General features: G+C 33.5%; 1 protein-coding gene across 4 annotated transcripts in view; it reads right to left on the bottom strand.

Moving 5' to 3' along the window:
- LOC143230568 (spermidine synthase-like) overlaps window positions 1-21,363 on the bottom strand; it is a 33,961-nt gene extending 12,598 nt beyond the window's left edge. The window contains exons 1-6 of one of the 4 annotated variants that reach the window (XM_076464339.1): window positions 21,219-21,363; window positions 19,931-20,066; window positions 14,149-14,269; window positions 10,578-10,670; window positions 8,758-8,911; window positions 6,725-6,808 (exon numbers count right to left, since the gene is read on the bottom strand). In XM_076464339.1, the coding sequence (XP_076320454.1) occupies window positions 6,725-6,808; window positions 8,758-8,911; window positions 10,578-10,670; window positions 14,149-14,269; window positions 19,931-20,064 (586 nt within the window). In that variant the 5' untranslated portion in view covers window positions 20,065-20,066; window positions 21,219-21,363. Of the gene's footprint in view, window positions 1-6,724; window positions 6,809-8,757; window positions 8,912-10,577; window positions 10,671-14,148; window positions 14,270-19,930; window positions 20,067-20,488; window positions 20,744-21,033; window positions 21,162-21,214 lie in introns of those variants that run through there. The other 3 variants (XM_076464338.1, XM_076464340.1, XM_076464341.1) reach the window with 3 other exon arrangements.
- Window positions 21,364-22,171: the final 808 nt, after the last annotated feature.

The following is a 22,171-nucleotide window of genomic DNA, read 5'->3' as shown; positions in this document are numbered from 1 at the left end:
GTAGATGTTAATGAGAAATGGGCCAGTTGGTTTTGAATATCAGCAAGAACAGGGTGTGAGCCAATGTGAAGCAATTCCAGGGCCAGTAGAGAACTAAGTGAGTCAGTATAGATAGTGCAGTTGGAATACTGCTCAGCTTCAATATGATCCAGGGCAAGAGATATGGCATTCAATTCAGCAGTGAACACAGAAGCTGTAGAGGGGATTCTGCGCGCAACCACCAAACCACAACAAACCATGGCAGAGCCCACAGAATTACCTGATTTGGAGCCATCAGTATAAACTGGAATGGAAAAATTGTTCGAAAGATGTTCAGTAAATAAAAGACGGTACTTCCAATCGGGAGTATCTGCCTTTTTCAGATGACTGAAAGAAAAGTCACATTTGGGGGCTGTAATAAGCCATGGTGGGATGGGCTGACCAGTGGATTCTGCAGTGTTATCCAAGGACAGACCCAATTCATCCAATTATGCCTGGATGCAAAAGTCAAAAGGAGCAATGGCAGATCGTCTGTTTTGAAAAAGTGTGGCCCATTGAGGAAGGAAAACACATCCCCAGGTGGGATGCTTTGGTAAGGAATGAAATTTTGAAGTATATAGTAAAGACAGTTGCAAACAGCAAAGGTGCAGAGAAGATTCATGAGATTCTACATATAAGCTTTGAACTGGGGAGGTGCAGAAAGCCCCAGTGCAGAGTCGAACGGAGTCCAGCATCTTGAAGGCCGAGGGTCTGTCAAAACCATAGACCATTGATCCATAGTCGAGTTTTGATTGAATAAGAGCATGATATATCTTTAACATAGAACATCAATCTGCTCCCCAACTGGCGGAAGAGAGAACACAGTGGATGTTCAGTGCTCTTGTGCATTTGACCCGTAGCTGCTTTAAGTGTGATATAAAGGTCAACTTACGGTCAAAAATAAGCCCCAAGAGCTTGGTTTCAGGGACAACTGGCAGTGAAACTTCACCGATACCGAGTTCAGGATCAGGATGAATACCCCGTTGGGGGCAAAAGTGCATGCAAACGGTTTTAGAGAGAGAAAAATTAAAGCCATTTGCCGTAGTCCATTTCAGCACAGGATTGAGGGAAGTTTGTAGTTGCCTCTCAATATATCTCATGTTCAACGACTGACACAAGATGTGAAAGTCGTCGACATAGAGCCCATTTGCAACAGTGAGAGAAAGTTGTTCAGTGATGGCATTTATCTTTATACTGAAAAGTGTGACACTCAAAACACACCCCTGAGGGACCCCAAGTTCCTGTAGAAAAGAACGGGAAAGTGTCGAACCCACACAAACCTGGAATCTCCTGTCCATTAAAAATTTTTAATAAACATGGGTAAATGGCCACATAACTCATATATATGGAGGTCTCGCAAAATGCCATACCTCCATGTTGTGTCATAAGCCTTCTCAATGTCAAAGAATATTGATACAAGATGTTAGCATTTGAGAAAGGCTTCTCTGATTAATGTTTCAAGTCAAATTAGGTGGTCCATGGTGAAGTGCTGTCGTCGGAACCCACACTAGGTGGACAAGAGGAGGTTGTTTGATTCGAGGAACCAAACAAGACGAGCATTAACCATCCTCTCTAAGGTCTTACAGAGACAGCTTGTCAAAGCAATTGGACAGTAGTTTGAAGGAATATGGGATCTTTCCCAGGTTTAGAGAAAGGTAAGATAATAGCCTGGCACCAGGCATCAGGAAAAACATTCTCCTGCCAGATCCGGTTAAAGACAATTCGAAGAACATCAAGAAAAGCAGGAGAGAGATAGCATAGCATGTCATAGTGTACATCATCAGGTCCAACAGAGGTATTGCCAGACTGATGAAGGGCCATTTTCAGTTCCACCAATATAAAGGGACAATTATAAATCAAAGAGACAGTCAGTTCGAAAGGAAAGAGGTGAACACTCTACCCGAGTTTTGATGGCCAAAAAAGTGAAGGAACAAGCAGAAGTGCTAGATACCCGGCAAAAGCTTTCACCTAGAGTATCAGCGATGCTCCGGACATCAGCTACCTCTTGGCCATCAGAGAGTAAGATCGAGAGGGGAACAGAATTGTAGTGCCCACTGACCTTTCGAATCTTGTCCCATATGACCTTGGAACTGGTGGTAGAAGATATGCTAGTTGTGAACTTAATCCAAGATTCCTTCTGGCTTTGATGTCTTACCCACCTAGCATGTGGAAAGCGATACAGTTCGAAAGTGTGGAATATCTATGGAAAGTATCCCAGGCCCATTTTTGAGCCTTCCGTGCCAAGTGGCAAGCAGGATTCCACCATGGACGAGGATATCGTGGAAAACGTGTCGAGGTTTCAGGAATATGCCGAGCAGCTGCTTGTATAATACAGTCAGTTACCGCTGCCACACAGTTGTCTATTGATGGCTGATTCACGATGGCAGGATCAAGTTCTGCGAGAGCAGTGAAAGTGGACCAGTCTACCTGATCCAGCTTCCACCGGGGCACGCAGGTAGGGTGGCATCGACGACGGCCAGTCTCTCTCAAAAGTATAGGAATATGATCACTGCCTAGTCGATTATTGTCAACCCTCCATGAAAAATGGGAGAATAATGAAGGGGAGCAAACCGAGAGATCAATAGCAGTAAAGGACTGACTAGGTGCATGAAAATAAGTGAAAGAACCAGTATTGATAAGAGAAAGATTGTGATCAGAGAGCATACGCTCTACAGAGCGACCCCTCCTATCAATAACAGCACTTCCTCAGAGGGGATGATGTCCATTAAAGTTCCCCAGGATTAGAAAGGAAGACGGCAACTGTTCAACGAGAGCATCAAGGTCTGATTGATCATATGTCTCTCCAGGGGACAGGTAGAGAGAACAAACAGTGATGTTATAACCCAAAGAAACACAGATGGCTACGGACTCCAAGGGTGTGTTAAGTGACAAAGACAGGGTGGGCACATGCTGATCAACCAATAGTGCCACCCCTCCATGTACTCATCCATCACCCAGCCTGTCATTTCTGTACAGAGAAAACTGCCGAATGGTGACTGTATCAGCAGGCTTTAGAAATGTTTCTTGTAAGGAAAGACATACAGGATGGTAGGATGCAATCAGTGTTTTGATATCATCCAGATTAGAACGTAAACCTCAACAGTTCCATTGTATCAAGGTGGCCATTTTTAACGACAGGTAGGCAAAGTGACTGGAGAACCTTTCTGTTTACGTCCACGTCTTTTTTCCTTACTGTCCTTAGTCGGAGGAGGTCTATCAACCTCCATGGATCCTGCCCTAGGTCGATTGGGCAGGTCTTTGTAATTGGAAGGGGATTCCAGTGACTGAGGACATGAATGAATGATTTTTTTGCATCTTGGGGTGGGAGAAAAAGATGTATCAGAAGAAATGCCTGTATTTGAAACTGAAGGATGTGGATCTTGAGGTTTGTTGGAATGTATGGGAGGAACAGAGATGGGTGTGGAAGTTGATTCATCGACCTTTTTAACCATGGTCAAAAGGCTTTTCATTTGTTTTGAAAACGATTTTCTTGGAGGGACAGAGAGATCTGTCTGCACTCCCACTGTAGTTGTGGAACGAAGTGCAGCAGCATATGTCCAAGATGGAGTGGCTGACAGCAATTTCCAAGCCCCAGGATAACTAATGTTATGCATCGTTTTCAAACGCTGCACCTATTTTTCCTCCAACCATTTTGGGCAACAACGAAAGTAGGAAGGGTGAGAACCATTGCAGTTGACACAATGTGGGTCTGTGTCACACTCATAGGCATCGTGGTCCTTGCCACCACAACAAGCACATGTCAGGGAACCACGACATTACGTCTTAGAGTGGCCGAACCTCTGACATTGGAAACATCAGAGAGAATTTGGAATGTACGGCTGTACCCTGCAAATTAAATAACCTGTCTTGATGGTGGCAGGTGCACATGGTGATGTAAATGTCAAAACGAGGTTGTTTGTTAGCAGTGTAACTCCATCTTTGTGAGTGGAGATGCGCCTCACTGCAGAAATTCCTTGAGCAGAGAGACCAATGAGAATCTCTGACTCGAGGACATTCTTCAAATCCCTCTCAACAATAACTCCTTGTGATGAATTCAAGGTAGCATGAGGGCTAACCTCAATAGGTATATCCCCAATTGCCTTTGAAATCAGGAGGAGTTCACTGTGTTGGGTTGTGGATGTTTCAACCAATATGTCTCCAGATCAAAGCTTCATTACAGACTTTGGAGAGCCAGCAAGACCCTCTAGTCCCTTCTGAATAAAAAAGGGGGACATTTGCCCTAAAGGTTTTTTCTGAAAGAGAATGTAATATAAAAAAATGAGGTACATGTGTTACAGATGTTGAAGACTGCTGCTCAGAGTCTTCAAGGCATGGTCGTTTACCTATTGACTGTTTTTTCACTATTTAATTTAAATTTTTTGAAGGAGGATCCATAGGAGAAAGGAAAGTTTCGGTACCCACTGACCCCACCCACCATGGAGCCCTACGAGGGGATGCACCACAATGTCATTGCAGCAATGCCAGGGTTTCGTGAGCACTATACCCAAACACCAGCATCAGACACAATGTCCACAACACCCGTTGAGAACTTCCAACACTGGTACTTGGTTGACTCTAGCCCAAGTGAACCAGCCAACCAACCCAAGGGGGGCTACACAAAGGCCGCCCGTCTACAGGAATTCAAGGCCAAAGTGGTGTGTTAGGGTTGAATCCTCTCCTCCCCTTCACGGGTCACCACATACGGCAAACACGTGAGTGGATGTTTTGATTCCAGAGGAGGTAAACTGAAAGAACAGAACCTTACCTGGGAGGTCCCCTCACCATGTACAGGAAGCCATACCGAGGGGAACTGTTCTATGGAAGTATAAAGATCTGATTAATCATAAGTCTCTCCTAGAGCCAGATAAAGAGAATAAACAGTGATGGTACAACATATGAAAATACTTACAGTTATAGCCTCCAAAGGCATATCAAGTGGTTTGATTTGTTTTGAATTTTGCTCAAAGCTACACAAGGGCTATCTGTGCTAGCCATCCCTAATTTAGCAGTCCAAGATGAGAGGAAAGGTAGCTAGTTATCACCACACACCACCAACTCTTGTACTACTCTTCTACCAACAGTGGGATTAACTATCATATTATAATACCTCCACAGCTGAAAGGGTGAGCATGCTTGTTGTGATGGGGATTCAAACCCCTGATCCTGAGATTATGAGTTAAGTGCCTTAACCACCTGGTTATGCCAGGACATGTGACAGGTGGGAGTGGCAAGCGAGTCCAATTTTCTAGTTTATGGCTCTGTAAACAAATAAGATTAAGGGCTGTAAATTTATGCTTTGCTTGAGTGATAATTATATTATAATTATTAACTTATATTAACATATTGCACTTTTTGGAAGGGTGATAAATAAATTAGGGAAGATGGAAGACCTTAACAGCACGTTACAATTCTCATTCTAGGGAGATTCAGGATTTTATTATAATATTTCTTTATAATTATAAATTTAAAAAGTATATAATATTGAAATTTGATTTATTAATTATGTTTTGATGGTATGTTTATTCACACACTATAAAAGCTGTTTGATTAAATTTTCAATGCAACTCCAAAAAATTGTAACACGTGCACTGTTTTTTTTTGTTGTTGTAGTTTACAGTTAAGAACAAAGTTATACAAAGGGCTATCTTTGCTCTGTCCACAACAGATATCAAAATCCAGTTTCTACCTTTGCCACCAGAAAGTTGTGCACTATGATTTGCCCATAGCAAGAGGGTTATTAACTCACCACTTGTTGAAAAGAAACTATTTATTATAGGTACCATTGCCCTATAAAGCAGTTTTGGAGTGGCAGGTCCATCGGCCACAGCTAAAGAATATGCCATACAACCAGCATGCAAAGCATGCCATTTCAAGGGGAAGATCTGGTGTCATGTTCCCCCCTAGAAAATTTAATGCTACAAGACTGAATGTAGAGTCATATTTAACTACAAATACTGTATACACATAATATAATGGAATAAATTAAAAGAAGCAAGTCTGAATAAAGGTGTAGCTATAATTGCCACAAAAACATGGTCAAACCATGGCCTTACCACATGTATACAAGTTAAACCCCATCAAGAATATTGTTACTTAGTCTAAACTGATGTCATCATGAAACACCAAGTAATCTGATAAATATTTTCCCCGTTTTGCTGATAATTTTTTTAATCATTTGTAACTAGAACTGACAGCTGCTGCAAGTGGCAAAATAAGTACCTAAAGAAATATGTTAATAAATATGAATCAAGTCAAAATTAGTTGTATGTATGTGTGTGTGTGTGTGTGTGTGTGTGTGTGTGTGTGTATAAAATGCAACTATCTGAGTAATATTAAAAAACAACTGAAATTCTATGATGAAATGTCTAAATTTTTTCAGAAAACAAAAGTTTTCCTTCAAAATGTTTTGGAAATTTCACAATGTTTGAAAAAACAGAAAATGTTGTGAAATTACATTAGTCACTGTGCTTTATCAGAATTCATACAATTTGATTACTTATTCACACTTCCACTATTAGAATGAACAAAAGCAATTGATGTTAATGATGCCTCTTCCTGTTAACAATCTCTTTTAAATCTTAGCGACACAAGAAATGACAAAATCCTAAGTTCTAGTTTCAAACTCATAACCATTTAGGCCCTATTACATAATGTTAATTACAGGTATCTAACTACATTAATCCTGTGGACAATAACACAATCTCACCCTGAGAACACAGGATACCTCCAGGTTTTAGTGCTTCTTTCACAGCTTCGTAGTATGTTTTTTTAAACAAACTAACAGCTGGTCCTATCAAACGAAATACAAACAATAAGTAATGTTATAAATGCAAGCTCAAGCAAATACATGTTTTTTAAAATAACTAACTCAAATATTTTTTATTCCTCTTCCCACAAGAGGTCTTTCTGTCACTCTGAATATTAAATTTTATCCACAGTTTACAATGGAAACTGTGATACTTAGAAACATTCTCAAAATACCATAAATGTTCCTTATAATATGCAATTATATTTTATCTTTTTTTTTGTTATTCCAAAGTCTTTTTTCCTGTATACATAGTAAACATTTCATAAACAAATTCTACATTTCCTCTTACCAGAGTGACTGTTTTCCTGTGACAATTTAACAGGATTCTTCAAGATATGAACAACTTCCAAGTCTAACTCCTTTTAAAATTACAGCTTTGATGGCATAAATTTCAAGTTTATTTGATGTTAAAAATAAAGGTTGAACTGGCATTTTCAGGTGGCTTAAAAAAATGACTTTCTTTGGACAGCAGCTTTTCAGTATGCCATAATTAATTAGTGTCATTCAATTGCCATAGATTGTAAAGGTTCCAAATGTTGATATGAAATTTATTATGCTATGAGAATTTTAGTTCATCACTTGTACATTAGAAACAACATTAAAGTAGAGTGAGATTACTATGAGGGAAATATGACACAGAAGATCAGTTTTCATTCAAGGAAAAAATGATGCAAATGCTAGGCTTACTTTGGAGTGATAATAAAAAACAGAGCTCATTCTAGAGAAATAATGATATAAACACAATGTCTACTTCCATTTATCAAAAAAATGGCTAACTCTAGATAGGAAATGTTATAAAATTTGGATCTGCTCTGGAGAAGAAGTGACATAAAAGCCATGTGTTACTATGAAGGGGAAACAGAGTAAAAGTCAGATCTACTTTGAAGGAAAAATAATAGAAGCAGTGCTTACTCTGGAGATTTAAGAATATAAATACAGGACTTAACTTAACCAAGGAAAAAAGATAGAAAAGCAGGACTTACTTCAGAGGGAAAACAACACAAGAGTTGAGTTTACTTTGAAGTTTGTTTGTTTTGAATTTTGGGCATAGTTACCCAAAGGCTACCTTCACTAGTCTAATTTAGCAGTGAAAGACTACAGGGAAGGCAATTACTCATCACCAAACACCACCAATTCTTGAGCTACTCTTTTATTAAAGTATAGTGAGATTTGACATCACTTTATAATACCCCCATCGTCCAAAAGGATAGCATGTTTAATGGGATGGGAATTCAAACACATGACCTTCAAATCGCAAGTCGAGCACCCTGGTCATGCCAGGTCTCACTTTGAAGAACAAATAACACAAAGTTAGGGCTAAGTGTGAAGGAGAAATGTAAAAACATGGCTTACTCTAAATGAGTAACAACAAAAAATTAGGGTTTATTCTAGAGAAATAGCAATGTAAAATAAGAATTTACTGTGAAGGAGAAACAACATAAACACAGTGCTTACTTCGAAGAAGAAATAAAAAGAAAGCAGGACCAATTCTACTATCCATCATTATTTCCTGATGTAACAAACTTGGCAGTAAAGTACAATAAAAGTTAAGTCATTTGATGGAAGGAACTTCAAGATTATAAATTAGAATCTACAATTCACAAAATATTTTGTAAAATAGAAAGTTGACCAAGATCAGTACAACAAAGTAGAACTGACTTTACTTCAGGAATGAAAAAAATTTAATCATAAACTTTTTCTATCATGTATAAAATACTATCTTGTTCTTTAGAAATCCATAAAACTTTAGAAAAAAAAGCAAAAAACCACTCTCTAATTGGAAAGGATAATTAAAACTTCTTATACAAACATCTGATATGATAAATAAAAAGTAGAAAGAAGATAAAACTTAAAATGTTAAAGAAAACATGCACAATTATTTTCAATTCTTTTATTTAAAGAAAACTAATCTGCACTCACACTTTGCTCACCATTAGGATCAGGAGAATCAGTAATAACAACATCAAATTCTTTCTGATGGCTTTTCATGAACTCAGCTCCATCCATTATATATTGAACTAGCTTGGGACTATTTAAACCTTCTACCATAAAAGGAAGGTACTTCTTTGAAACCTCAATCACCTTCTGTAAGGGAAATCACAGAAGTATGTTACTTAAGTGTCTCAAACAGTCCAGTAAGTTATCGTATAATTTTATCAGTCTAAAGAGGTTTAATAATTTCATTGTACAGGCTATCGGTTGCACAATGTATGGAATATGGTATTCAGTCTTTGGTTCCTTACCTTACAAAGGGCATTGAATTGTTGGAAAAGGTTCAGAGGAAAGTTACTACAATGATACATGGATTGTAAGGGTTGACATATAATGAGAGATTAAAACCTCTAAGCTTGTTTTTTTTTAAAAAAAAAAGGTTAGAGGGAATCTGATTCAGGTGATTAAGATTTTCAAGGGAAATGATAGTATTGATGTATCTTCTTTTTTGTTATTTAAAAAGAATGGTGGGACTAGGGAACAAAAATATAAATCTTGGCAGGGTACTAGTCATCTTCAGCTAGAAATAGCTTTATTTTTCTAATGGTGGTTGAACTATGGGATGGGTTGCCCTCAAATGCAGAAGATACAATTAATTTAAACATGTTTAAGGGAAGACTAGAATAGTTGAATTACAATGAATGGGTTTGAATGTTTTACCTTGATTTTAAAGTTTAGTTAGTGAATGAGAGCTATTCAGATTGACCAACAGGTGCACTGTTGTTATTACATTACACATACGTACATTCAACTGTTTAAAAAACTTCTTCAATTCAAATGTGAGCATTCAGTCAATTTGAACCGAACATGGTTTATTGTACTTATAATGTACTTGGAAATTTTTTTTTCTGACCAATATTTCAACACAAAACTACAGAACTGGTATTGAACATGCAGGGCTTAGAAGTGATGATTTAAAGCAGTATTTACTTTTTGTTTATTGTCACTTGTCAGAATAATTAATAAAATCTCACTTACTACTTGAATTAACTCTTGAAAAATCAAATGCACAAATGGTGTGGTTCAACCTGTAATCAACTTAAAAGGTTGTGTACTGAAACATGCACTTCAGTAACATTAATATTACATTCATCTGTAAACTTAACAATCTCTCTTCAAGTTTAACAATGCTGCAATTACAACAAAAACATATTTTGTAAAATAACATCTGATGCTTAAGCTAATGCATAAAAAAACGTAGAACAAAGAATGTTTGTTGAAAGATAACATCTAATGCTTCAACTGGAGAAAAAACATTAAACAAGGAATGTGTGTTGGACAAGAATACATGATGTAGGTTTTCCTTGTACATTTTTGTCAACTTGATATCAGCTCAAATCTAAGAATTTGACATTAAAACCAGATTCTGTTGAAATAAATAAATCCAAGTGATATTTAATTTTGTTAAATCATAAACAGTGTCCAGTAGAAGTATGATTATTCTAGACTGTATTTATAGAGAAAAGATGCACACAAATTAAAATCTCCATCATAAATGACTGTATATACAATTCACAATACTATAATGAAACAATAATACAGTTATATTTTTTGTTACTGCAGTCAGCCTTCCCACTACACTCAGGTACTCATCATACAAGTCTTTTGAACACCAACAATGATCTTGAAAAAATTAGTTACTATATTTTACATACATATAACATAAAGCAATATCAAATTTTATCTAAAACATTTTCATTATATCACATAATTACAGTAGCATTCTACATTACATAACATAAAGAAATGTCCTTTCTACCTCATCTATCTCACAGAGGACAACAGTCTCAACACTTGGATGTTTAACAACTTCTCTTACCACGCCTCCATCTCCTCCTCCAATCACTAACACCTGCAAAAAACACAAAAAATAGAACACACATTGCAGGAAGGGATCTTAATATACCATGCCTGAAGAGCTCAAAAATCAGCACTAGAAAAAATCATAACAGTAAAGCACAAAATTTTAACAATATCTCATCAGAAGAGTTTTCTCACACAAAAATCTAAAACTATAATTAGATCACTTAATATTATTCCAGTCAATTTTTCAATGTTACAGCAAACCAAATAATGTGAAATTACAAAACCTATACTATTACAATATAAAATCTCATAATACTACACCAAGAGATTTTGTAATATTGTATTAGAAAATGTATTACATCATTAGACAATTCTATTATGCTAGACGATTTATTACAATTTAACAGGAAGGTCCTATAATATTTCACCACGAGTTCTTCTAATATTACACTATCACACCATATCAGATTAAGATACGAGACCTTTAATATTCAACATGGAATGCACTGTTACCATGAGTTCTACTTTACCTAAACATTATATAATAACAGAAAACTAAATCTTCCTTTATATGATATGGTAGCACCCATATGTAATCAATTATCTTGTGTAGCTAATGCTCAAAAATTCATTTCTCAAATAGAGTAAATTTTGGATTTTGAATTTATAAAAATTAGAACAAAAAACCAATGGCTGAAGAATAATTAATTATGTGAAATGTATTAAAATCTACAACAGAGATAGATATCAATTATCTAAACACAAACAGCACAACTTTAGATTTATTTGTTTTTTAGCACAAAGCTACACAGTGGAATATCTGCTTTCTGTCCACAGTGAGGAATCAAATCCTAGATATTTGCACTACAAGTCCTCAAACATACTGCTGACTCACTGGGGAGATCACAACTTTGAAAAAAACAACAATAAATAAAGCTGTTTTCAAATTCTTTCTTGACTAATAGTTAATTTCAGAAGTCAAAGTTTCAAACTAGTTTGAACTATAAAACTAATAAAACTGTCAAGACCTTTGTTTAAAAAAATAAAAAGTACACAACCTCAAACTTATGCAAAGCAAGTTGACATAATATAAACTCCTAATATGGTGATTAGGATAGTCAGTATGTCAAAGAAGTAAAACTGTATGTATATTAAATTGGGGGGTGGACTTTCTAGCGAATATACTATGTGGCAACTGCATAGTAAAACACAAAAATGACTCATTTTTACCTAGAGCCTTGTAAATAAAATCATTTGGAATTATGTACATGTAATTAACATTTATAATCACCATACTTAATGATTAATCTCAGTTTCATCACATAATTACCAATGATATCCATTAGCTTTATTCAACTACTTGTGCACTGTAAGGCTTGCAAGTTTAAACTCTGTTGATTAAAAAATTCCTAATAATTAATTTATGAGTCATGCAACAAGGTTTACATAACAAAATACCATCAACATTGTTTTTGATCTCATTAATTACTGCTGGGATTTACTGTATACTTTATATAAGAAAGTAAAGAAGTATATGTGCTCCCATTTTTTTGGCAAGTTTTTTACACCAAGAAACACTTACAATTGCTCAAAATAATTAAATATGTGGGCCCAACTATCAGTGAACGGTATAAAACCAAGCAACAACATCAAACTTAAGGGTTAATAAATAGCAGTTAAATAAGTTTGTATTTGTATTTTTATATTAGGTACAATATTTATGAACCACTTAAAAATATTTTCATTCCATAAATACAAGTTTCTTTGGGTTCACATGCACAATATGATGCAGTCATTTAATATCAAGTAGTAGAAAATATTTGTAACAGAAATTCATTTTTTAATCTATCAACGAATAAAAGCCAAAGGGAAAGAATACTTACAAAACCTATTTTTCATACTGTAACTAAACAATGTTTGTCTAACATATACAGAGGTTTAGTACACCTTATTAAAATTAACTTGGAGCCTTAATTTACTGTTACAGTCCATGGACATGTATCCAGTCACACTGTGTTTTATGGACGTTTGCCTTGACAACTACCTGAGTCTAGTTTACATTGCAAAATGTTTCATCATAAGATTATGTTCAAAGCATATTATTCCTTTATGCATGCTCTCCCAAATCAACCTAGCATGTAAAAACGATGGTTAACCAGTGCCTATTTCAACACAGAATTCTAAAGATGTTGCATCCTGCAACTTCACTTGTACATCTTGTTTTACAATATCATAAACATCCATTTTATTTTGCAGTTGTTTGAGATATACAACAGTTGAACAAGTATGTCATGGAAGCAACTTGTGCAAACTTAATTTGTGTTGCTTTTACAAACACAGGTCATTCTTGATTTGGTTGCCTGGGACACATGGATGGTGTTTGCTACTGATCTTTGTATTTTTGTCACATTGTTTACCATGGCTGAGTTATCTTTTGTTACAAGTCTTTTTCTAGAGAGCCCTGTTACCTCCATTGATCCATATTCCCTTTTTTTTTTTCAATGCCATTAAGTACAAGGGACATTCCCTTCTTGGAAGGTCTAAATTCCCACATCTGCATGCATTTTTATCACCTGAGTGTACGAATATCTTTCAACAATAAAAGCTGTTACACCTTCTTCCCCAAAAGCAATCACTTTTGGTGGTATCACATGAATTATAAAAGACAAAGCAACGTAAAAATGTAGTTACAATACAATCTGCTTACTTCCTCTCTATATCAGTTGCAGTTGACAGATGACTTGGTGATTTGCATATTCATAATTGTTCTAATATAAAATAGTCAACCATCTGTAAAAGATGCAACATTTATCCTCAATTTAACATTACATAAAATACTACAAATTACCTAATTTTAAACATCAAGGAATAAGACAAAAAAGACATGTTCCTTGTCATAACTAGAGATTTATTTGGCTAAAATACATGGAGGTTCAAAACCATTCAGAATAGTGTTATAGTTGTATAAATAGTACCATATAGGTAACTAAGCTTATATATATATATCTGTTCATACATGTAATGTTCTATCTTAAGATATTATTTAGAATTAATTGAAGTGTTAGATAAATTTGCATATTTTGTTTATTAAAAATGATGTTTAATAGCATGATATGATAATCTTATTTCACTAACTATATAGACTCACTCTTTTGAAAATTGATTACTTTTAGGCAATATGTAGTAGACTGATTTAATTACTCATGTAGACTTATCGTCTTTATAATCAATTCATCAATAGCCACATAATAGCAGGATCACTTCATTACCCATATCAGCTCACTGTTTCAATAATTAACAGACAACTAGGAACACCAAGAAGCCACCTACTGACATTGAAGGTTATTTCAGCTCTGAGACACTTTGTTTTTCCAGAATTGTTCTCTTCTTCTTTTAAAAGAAACAAAAATTCAAATATGAACTTAAGCTTGTTACATGTAATTAAAGGATTATTTCAACAAACCAAGACAGGTCTTATACTCCAGAACAAAAGAGACAAGAAAAGAAACTACTAGACATTTTACCTTTTTGGGATTAGGATGAGAGTTTAATGGAAGAAAGGTGATCATCTCCTGATAAGCACTTTCATCTTTTTCAGAGCATTGTATGGCATTATCCAAAACCAGAACCCTTCCAAACATTTTGCTGGAAAAAGAGTTTAATATACACACAGTATAAGTAGTAAATCAACACACACACCTAGAATACAATATAAGGACTTATGCACATATAGGATATTTTTAATACATGTCCAAACTTGATCATTAACCTTTCTTGTTAACTCCTTCAATGTTGCAGCTTTCACCACACCTGAAGTCAAGCCACCTTATTAGGAAATTCAAACTGAAATGAATCATGCTTGTATTTTGTATAGCTTAAACTTGTTTCCTTTAGTGTTATTGTTAAAATGTCATCCAAATTTATGGATTTCAAATCTTTAATAATCTTAAGGACCTTAAACATGTTCTTTTAGATGTCAGAAAATAAAGAAATCACTGTTAAAAGATGTCTGATGACAAGTATAATTAATTATAATAGTGCTTGTAAGCTTGGAAAACGTATTCACAGTAGAACAACTGTTTTAATAAATGGTTTATATCAGTGGTTCCCAACCAGGGGTGTGAGATAGCGTTCCAGGGGGTGCGAGATAACATTTCAGTTTTTTTTTTGTTGTTGTTTATATTAAGGGTACTGTCCTATATATTCTAAAATATATTGCTAACAGCAGCAAAGTGCCATGCTTTGAAAAACTCGTAAGAAATAAACAGGAACAAAAGAGTCATTAAATTTAAATTTAGTTATTTTTTATCATTAGTTTACTGGTGATGTTTTTAAAAGGGTAATAAAAACTTAACTTTTTACACAATTTATTCTTGTCTGAAAATGTCATGTGTGTGCAAGTCTGCAGCACAGCTTAAAGTAACCTTACAAATATTAAACTCATTAAATTTGATGGTTGGAACTTGCCAATTCTCGATTTTAATAGCAAAAATTTTAAGGCAGGTCCACTGTTCCTTGATTTTGACTCCCCCCCCTCAAACAAATTTATGTGGAAGTCTATGTTTATATAGTATGCAACAAGGAGGTCGTATAACCAAAGTATCATGACACCCAGGGTGTTGGATGAGAGTACGGCTATTTCATTCAATTAGGACCGTTTCCTTGATTTTTTTATTTATTGATGTTTGGTTCTTTGTTTAAAATTACAATAGATGATTTAACTATATTACAATATAGTAATTATAAGAGAGTTGTTTTTATTATGTTCAGTTAATCTGATTTCTTACTTTGTTCTAAGTTCTCCAATTTAAGATTCAAGAACTTATTGTACATTATTCTACAAGCTATGTTAGTATTCAATGTATCTATGATATTTCTCATTTAGCAATGATTTTAGTTTAGGGTTGGACTTTTAAGTACAGTGAACAAGAATTTTCAGTTTAATGGCAAGTTTTATCCAAGTGCAAATATTTTTAAACTAATTTCAGGGATAAACTGCTGTGCATATTGTGCTGTTGGGAAAACTCATCAGTTCCAAAATTAATTTAAGACAAAAAACAGTTGTAAAGAGTTTTGATGTAAAAAACCAAAACAAAACAGCCACCTTCAATTGTTTAAACAATTTTTTATCCATTCCAACGGAATAACTTTATTTTTGCTAGGAACCTATTAACCCTCTAAATATCTGTTTCTTGATTTTCAAACATCTCCCTTGGATTTTGTGCAAGCCTTGGTTACCACCTCATTATAATGCAACACAAGTGAAAGAAGCTATAAGTATTGAATAGAGTAACAATTAGACTATCACATAATAATAAATGGTTTTTAAGAGCTATTTTCTGTAAATGCACTTTATTGTTTCTTTAGTTGTGAATAGTTAAAAGTATTTTTATGTTAAATTATACCTGTTTGAAAACTACAGAAATTTTCTTCAACAAAAAGATAAACAAAATTGGGATACAGCAAACTTATACAATTTAAAGGTGGGGTGAATCTGTAATAAATAAAACATTATTATATGTTTAACACAGTAAGAAGAGATTTTGTCATCATCAGGTATAAACAGTTTACTCAGACACAGGAATGTATATATACACACAGTACAAAACAAAAATACTTGTGACTGAAGATTGCTTTAGGCTTAATAAAGATCTCTTGTTGGTATTTGTTTTTAAAACTTTTTAATACATATAATATGATTTAATGAATCACAATGCTTGAAAATTCAAAGTTTGTTGTTTTTATTCACCAAATAAAATCATCAAATCAGGCAAGTTTACTGTTTCATAAGTATGACAAGCTATTGCAAAATATTTTAATAGCCAATCATTATTTTTACATTTATCCTATCAAAACAGTGTACGCAAAAAAATTAATTATTTCTAATTACAATCACGATAATGTTTACACAAAATTTTTTACCTATATTGGTGTTAGTACCATGGTGGTTAGGAAGCTCAATTTGCAAGATACTGGTTGCAGTTTCAAATCCCAATTACCAAACATGCTTATCTGTTTAGCTATGGGGGGCAATATAATCTTATGGTTAATCCCACAATTCATTGGTAAAAGATTGTCCCAACAGCTGGAGATGAATACTACCAGCTAGTCACTTTTCCTAGTCTATTACAGCTAAATTAAGAATGGCCTGCAAGTAGCTTTGTACAAAAATTTAAATCAAACCAAACCCTCACTAGTGGTGATAAAAACATTTTAATTATTTAATTATCAGTTTACTTGATTTAAATGATATTTACAAAATATTTCTTTCAGATACAAAAAAAAAATTTTTTAGTAAAATGTAAAACTTGTGATATTCAGAAAGTATACTATATGAAATCAAGGCCAATTTAAAAATTATCAAACAAAAAAGCCAAAGTGATGTGAATTAAAATAGAAAGATTAATTCCATGTATATAATATTTTTGCTTATCAGACATGATTCATTTAACATAACTTATTAATACACTTGTTGGTTTATCTTAGACTATACCTAGAATGTAAGGATTGTCATACATATAAAGACACATTAAGATATCTAAAATCGTTAAAAATTAGAGGTACTTAAAATAACCATTATTATTTTTGTGCTTAATAGTGAGAATGGTAGAAAATAGAAAATATAAATTTAGGATAGGAGTCCTCTTCAGTTAATACTACTTTATTTTTCTAACTAGCTGACCTTTGAAATGGGTTGTCTTCTTGTATTGTGAATGGAGTAAATTTAAGAGAATTTAAGGGGAGGCTTAGTACTGAAGTAAGGGGAGGGCTAGCACTGAAAATAAGTTACAGTAAACTCTGGAACTCAATGCTTGTAACAAAATCCACTGTGACTTCCTCTATCTGCTACCTATCACATGAGCAACTGTGGATCTGTTATATTAGTTTAGCTTCTGCTCAAACAAATGCAATAGTCTGAAGGAGTATCTTACAAGGAACCTTAATGAAATCCTGCTGAAAGTCCAAATACATTAAATTCATATACAGATTAAACAGTATTTAAATTCTATAATGATGACTGTATGATATATGAAAGAATACCAGCACCTAATAATGTTTCAATTGATATAGTTTACATAACATCAGCAAGATTTTGTGTGACTATTCAAAGTAAATAACGTAAAAATGACACTTGTGTGCAATACGAATTTACAATTAAAAGCAATACAATGTTAAAATCTTACACAAGAAATAATGATTAAAAAGATGGGGTTGCCCTAAAAGGCTCTACATACATTTCAGTGTCTATATGACATTATATATCCTGATATTTAATGATATATTCTAAAGATTAATAAACTCCATTCTGCTTTCAAAAACAAGAATCATACTGTATAAATGTGTGAAGAACCTTTTGACCTAGCTATTATACAATTATCAGTTTAAAATAGTAAGAGAAATGTTTAGGCTTTAATTTGTGTGAAAGAATAGCTTCATATGAATTTTGTAGGTGTTTTCTTTAATTACTTGCAATGGTAGGTAATTCAGTATACCTCCACACTACATACATCTAATAACATGTTAGATGGGTTGCTTTCTAGTTTCAGAATAAATTTGTAGCAACTATTACATTCATGACTGTAAATCATACTTTGTACTTTTACAATTTCTTCTGTAATTAATTTATATGCTAGTTTGAAATTTTTAGTGCCATGAAAGAGGTATCTTTATTATGAACACTCTTTTCTTCAAATGTTAGCACACTTGGCTCCATGTACCATTCTCACTTTTCATACATTTCAAGAATCTTTGGGATTAGTAATAACAGTAACCCAAACACAATAGTAAAGAAACAATTTTTGGGATTCGTAACAGCAGTAACCCTAATAAAATAGTAAAGAAGCAATCTTACATGCAAGTTAAAAAATATACAACAGATCATTTATATCAAAACTAAAGCACAATTAATATACTGAAAATGCTCAACAGACTCTCCTCTGTATACATAACAGAATAACACAACAGGTAACAATAAGGTTGGATAATAAAGGAACCTAATTTTGCTTGAAATTTACTTTTAGTGATCCTAAAAAGTATCTTGTTTTAATACTGTTTACTTTTTAAACAATCCACATTATGTTCTATCACTAAATCTATGTTGTTGTTTTTTTGCCTGTTGCTATGCTCTAAATAAAGAACTGAACAACTACCCCTACCATAGCCAAAAGTAGAAAATGGGTCAGTTCACACAATTTCTATGCAAGATAAAAAGAGTATTTTAGCATTAATTAGTAGGATTACTTGTAATATTGATTATATCCTATGGAAAATATTAGAAATGACCTGAACTGTGTACATACCTTGGTGGTAGCTGAAAGACTAAAGGGTTAAAAACAGATAAAGCCCCAGAGTCAGATACAATTTAGTGGGGTTTTAAAGGAGGTCAAAGATCACATGATTGTCTCTCTCATTTTCAGTAAGTCGATAAACAGAGGACACAGGACTAAGGATCAGAAAGAGAATGACTACAGGAAGTTTCTATAGATATTTTAGACCAGTTAACCTAACTTCTGTATGTCAAGATTCTGATAAAATGCTTTAATGACATATTTAAAATAAAAGCTAACATGGAATCGTATATTGGGCAAAAGACAAGATTCTGACAGAATACTTTAGTGATATATGACATTTAAAATACAAGCAAACATGAAATCATCAAGGATAAATCTTAAATTACTAATCTGTTATCTTTTCTTAAGGATGTTCGAGACAACAAAACGTGTAGACTTTGGGCACACAACTTTCGGAAGAGCACTTGATAAGATGCCACACAGAAAATTATCTAAGAAAATCACATACACAGAAAGTTGAGAGAAGGCAAGTAAAGTTAATTAAAGAGTTTAAGAGTGAAAAATGTGATTTATTTAAATGTAACAGGTGGTTTTAAAATTTCACTTCTCAAGTGCAGCCATGCAAGGACAGCCTTTATGAACTAGTTTCTTGTTTTTTGTAGCTTTTTTTTAATTTTGATTTTTGTAACTCATTATTTGGGCCTATGTAACCAACAACATCTTTAATCTCATGAAATTTGGTGTATAAAGCTTAGAAAAATGTTTTTAAAATGTCCCTAAAAGTCTATTAGTAACAGAAGGGTTATATTTGGATTTGAGTCATTATTAAACTTGTGTAAGAAAATATTTTCAGATTCAGACTTATAACTGGTTGTTGGTTTTAATTTTAGCAAACATAAAAGTTACAAATGTGAAAAGTGTAAAACTAAAAGAGCATCAAGTCTTTGAAAATAACAGAATAAGTGATCATTCCCAAATCACACTAAAAATAAAATTTATGTAATTTATAACTCACTTTTCAAACACAAGAATGTCTTGATAGTTTGACCTTCCATGATAAAGAATCTTCTCCACATTGTAAGACATCACTGTCTGGTCTGAGTATTCTAAAGAAGTTTCAGAGAACCATCCTTTTCTAAAAGCATCCATTCCTGAAATTATGAAATTGGGAATACCTATTCATGGTGCACTGGTTTGTACTTTTTAAACAAAGATATATTATTGGATTATTGTATGACAGACAACTGAACATCATATTTTAATATCAGAAATATACATTATTAGAATGAATTTTTTTTACTCATATAAAGTAATACAAAATAGCAGTAAAGAGAAAATCTGAAAAGGCATTCAATCATACTTCAGTTTGATTCATTAAACAAAAAACAATGCAGTATAATTCGTTTAATTATAGATTTTTTGAAAATTTACAATCAAAACTATCTAACAAGAAATATTAAAATAACTGTTGCTTCAGTACTGTGAAAAAACTATGTTTTTAAAACATTTAAATTTGATACATTTTAACTCATACAGAAACTGTGTAATTTATACCATAGTATAGAAGTTATACCTTGTTTACTCTCTGCCTATACTTTGACGTTGTAGTTCCAAATTTAACTTCTTTTTTTTTGTAAACAGTAAAGTAAATACTATTTTTAAACCAATGACGTGTCTACACTCTACTGATAAAAAAAAAAAAAACTGTTCAAATTTATCAACCAGTAAATTTGGCAAAATAACTAAGCTGGCTATGGAGTTAATACTTGTCGTTGTTCTTTCACTTTATCCGAAATTTTACCAATTCTTTCTACGTTGATTATGCGACTCACTCAACCGATACCAGTGGTTAAAGCTTAAATAGTAACTAAATTTTACTAACATTTTAAGTTTAAAATTTATGTTTAGTTTATCCTACAAACTGTAATTAGATATTCATAGAAGTCAATGCAACTAACATTATTCAACATTCAAATTAAGGCGTTTTGCAGCTAAGAAGTTTTAACTTTTTTTCTCTCTATTTTGAGAAAAAAAGAAAGACGGTCAAACGTAAAAAAAACAAATGTAACAGTTGAACAGTAACTAAAAATAAAATAGGGAGACGACTTCTATACTCACACGTTCATTTTCATTTTCAAACCATTTGTTTTTAAATTACTATAACATAAAACATGTTATCTATAAAACAGTTCGTTGTCTTCTTGGGCCATAATGCAGTCTAAATTTAAAAAAAAAAATACCGTTTCAAGTAACTTAATAAAATTCACAAATAAATATTATTAATTACAAAAGTACTCACCGACCTTTTAATACAACAAAAACTATACGTAAAACGTAATTTCCTGAAGACTATAGTATAATATTTGTTTTACATTCACCCGCACTTATTCTTATTTATGCAATTGCATGTAGTTAACTTGTTTGGGATACAGATATAATGACTCATGTGTCAACAAAAATAACATAACTGTACTCAGGTCTTGAAAAGCGACAAGGATAAAGAAAGAGGAACATGAAACAATTAATAATAAGCCAAATAACAGTTTATTCAGAAGTGGTTGAAAAAATATTTGAGATTACAGATTTATAGGTTATCTATTATAAACAATAAAAATTTTGTTAGTTTGTTTATCGCAAAACTAAACAGAAGACTCTTTACACTCTGTTCACCATGTGGAATCAAAACCAGTATTTTAGCGTTGCAATTGCGTGAATATAGGCAATACATGCTAAAGTATATTTGATACAAAGAACAAGTCGTTATAGTATATATGTGTTAAGTGTATTTTAAACTAAAAACAACAACTGTAGTTTCTACATTGGATGCAAAGAGGTGAATAAAATAGAAGAAGAAATTAATGAGGTTAGGGTAATCGACTCGCAATCTGAGGGTCGCAGGTTCTAATCCCTGTCCCACCAAAAATGCTCGCCCTTTTAGTCGTTAGGACTTTGTAATTTACGCTCATCACACTGTTCGTTGATAAAATAGTATCCCAAAAGTTAGCAATAGGTGGTGATCAGGGGAGTAGATTCTGTGGGGATGGGGGATTCACCCACCTTCATTTTAGGTGGGGGTTATGGTGCATACAATCATCCCCCCTACAGTTTGGTCTGTTAAATTGTTTTATTGCATCACAGGCCTACAAATTGTATGTTTGTTTTTGTGATTCTCGTGTTCTTATCAATTGAATTGTATAATTAGGCCAAGATGTAGGCTTTTTTCAGTAGCCGAAATGTACATCTTTAATATAGGCGT

The sequence above is a fragment of the Tachypleus tridentatus genome, chromosome 10, assembly GCF_004210375.1.
Source record: "Tachypleus tridentatus isolate NWPU-2018 chromosome 10, ASM421037v1, whole genome shotgun sequence".
NCBI lineage: Eukaryota > Metazoa > Arthropoda > Merostomata > Xiphosura > Limulidae > Tachypleus > Tachypleus tridentatus.
Note: the sequence above shows the minus strand (reverse complement) of the source record. Positions and strands in the feature narration are given on the sequence as shown.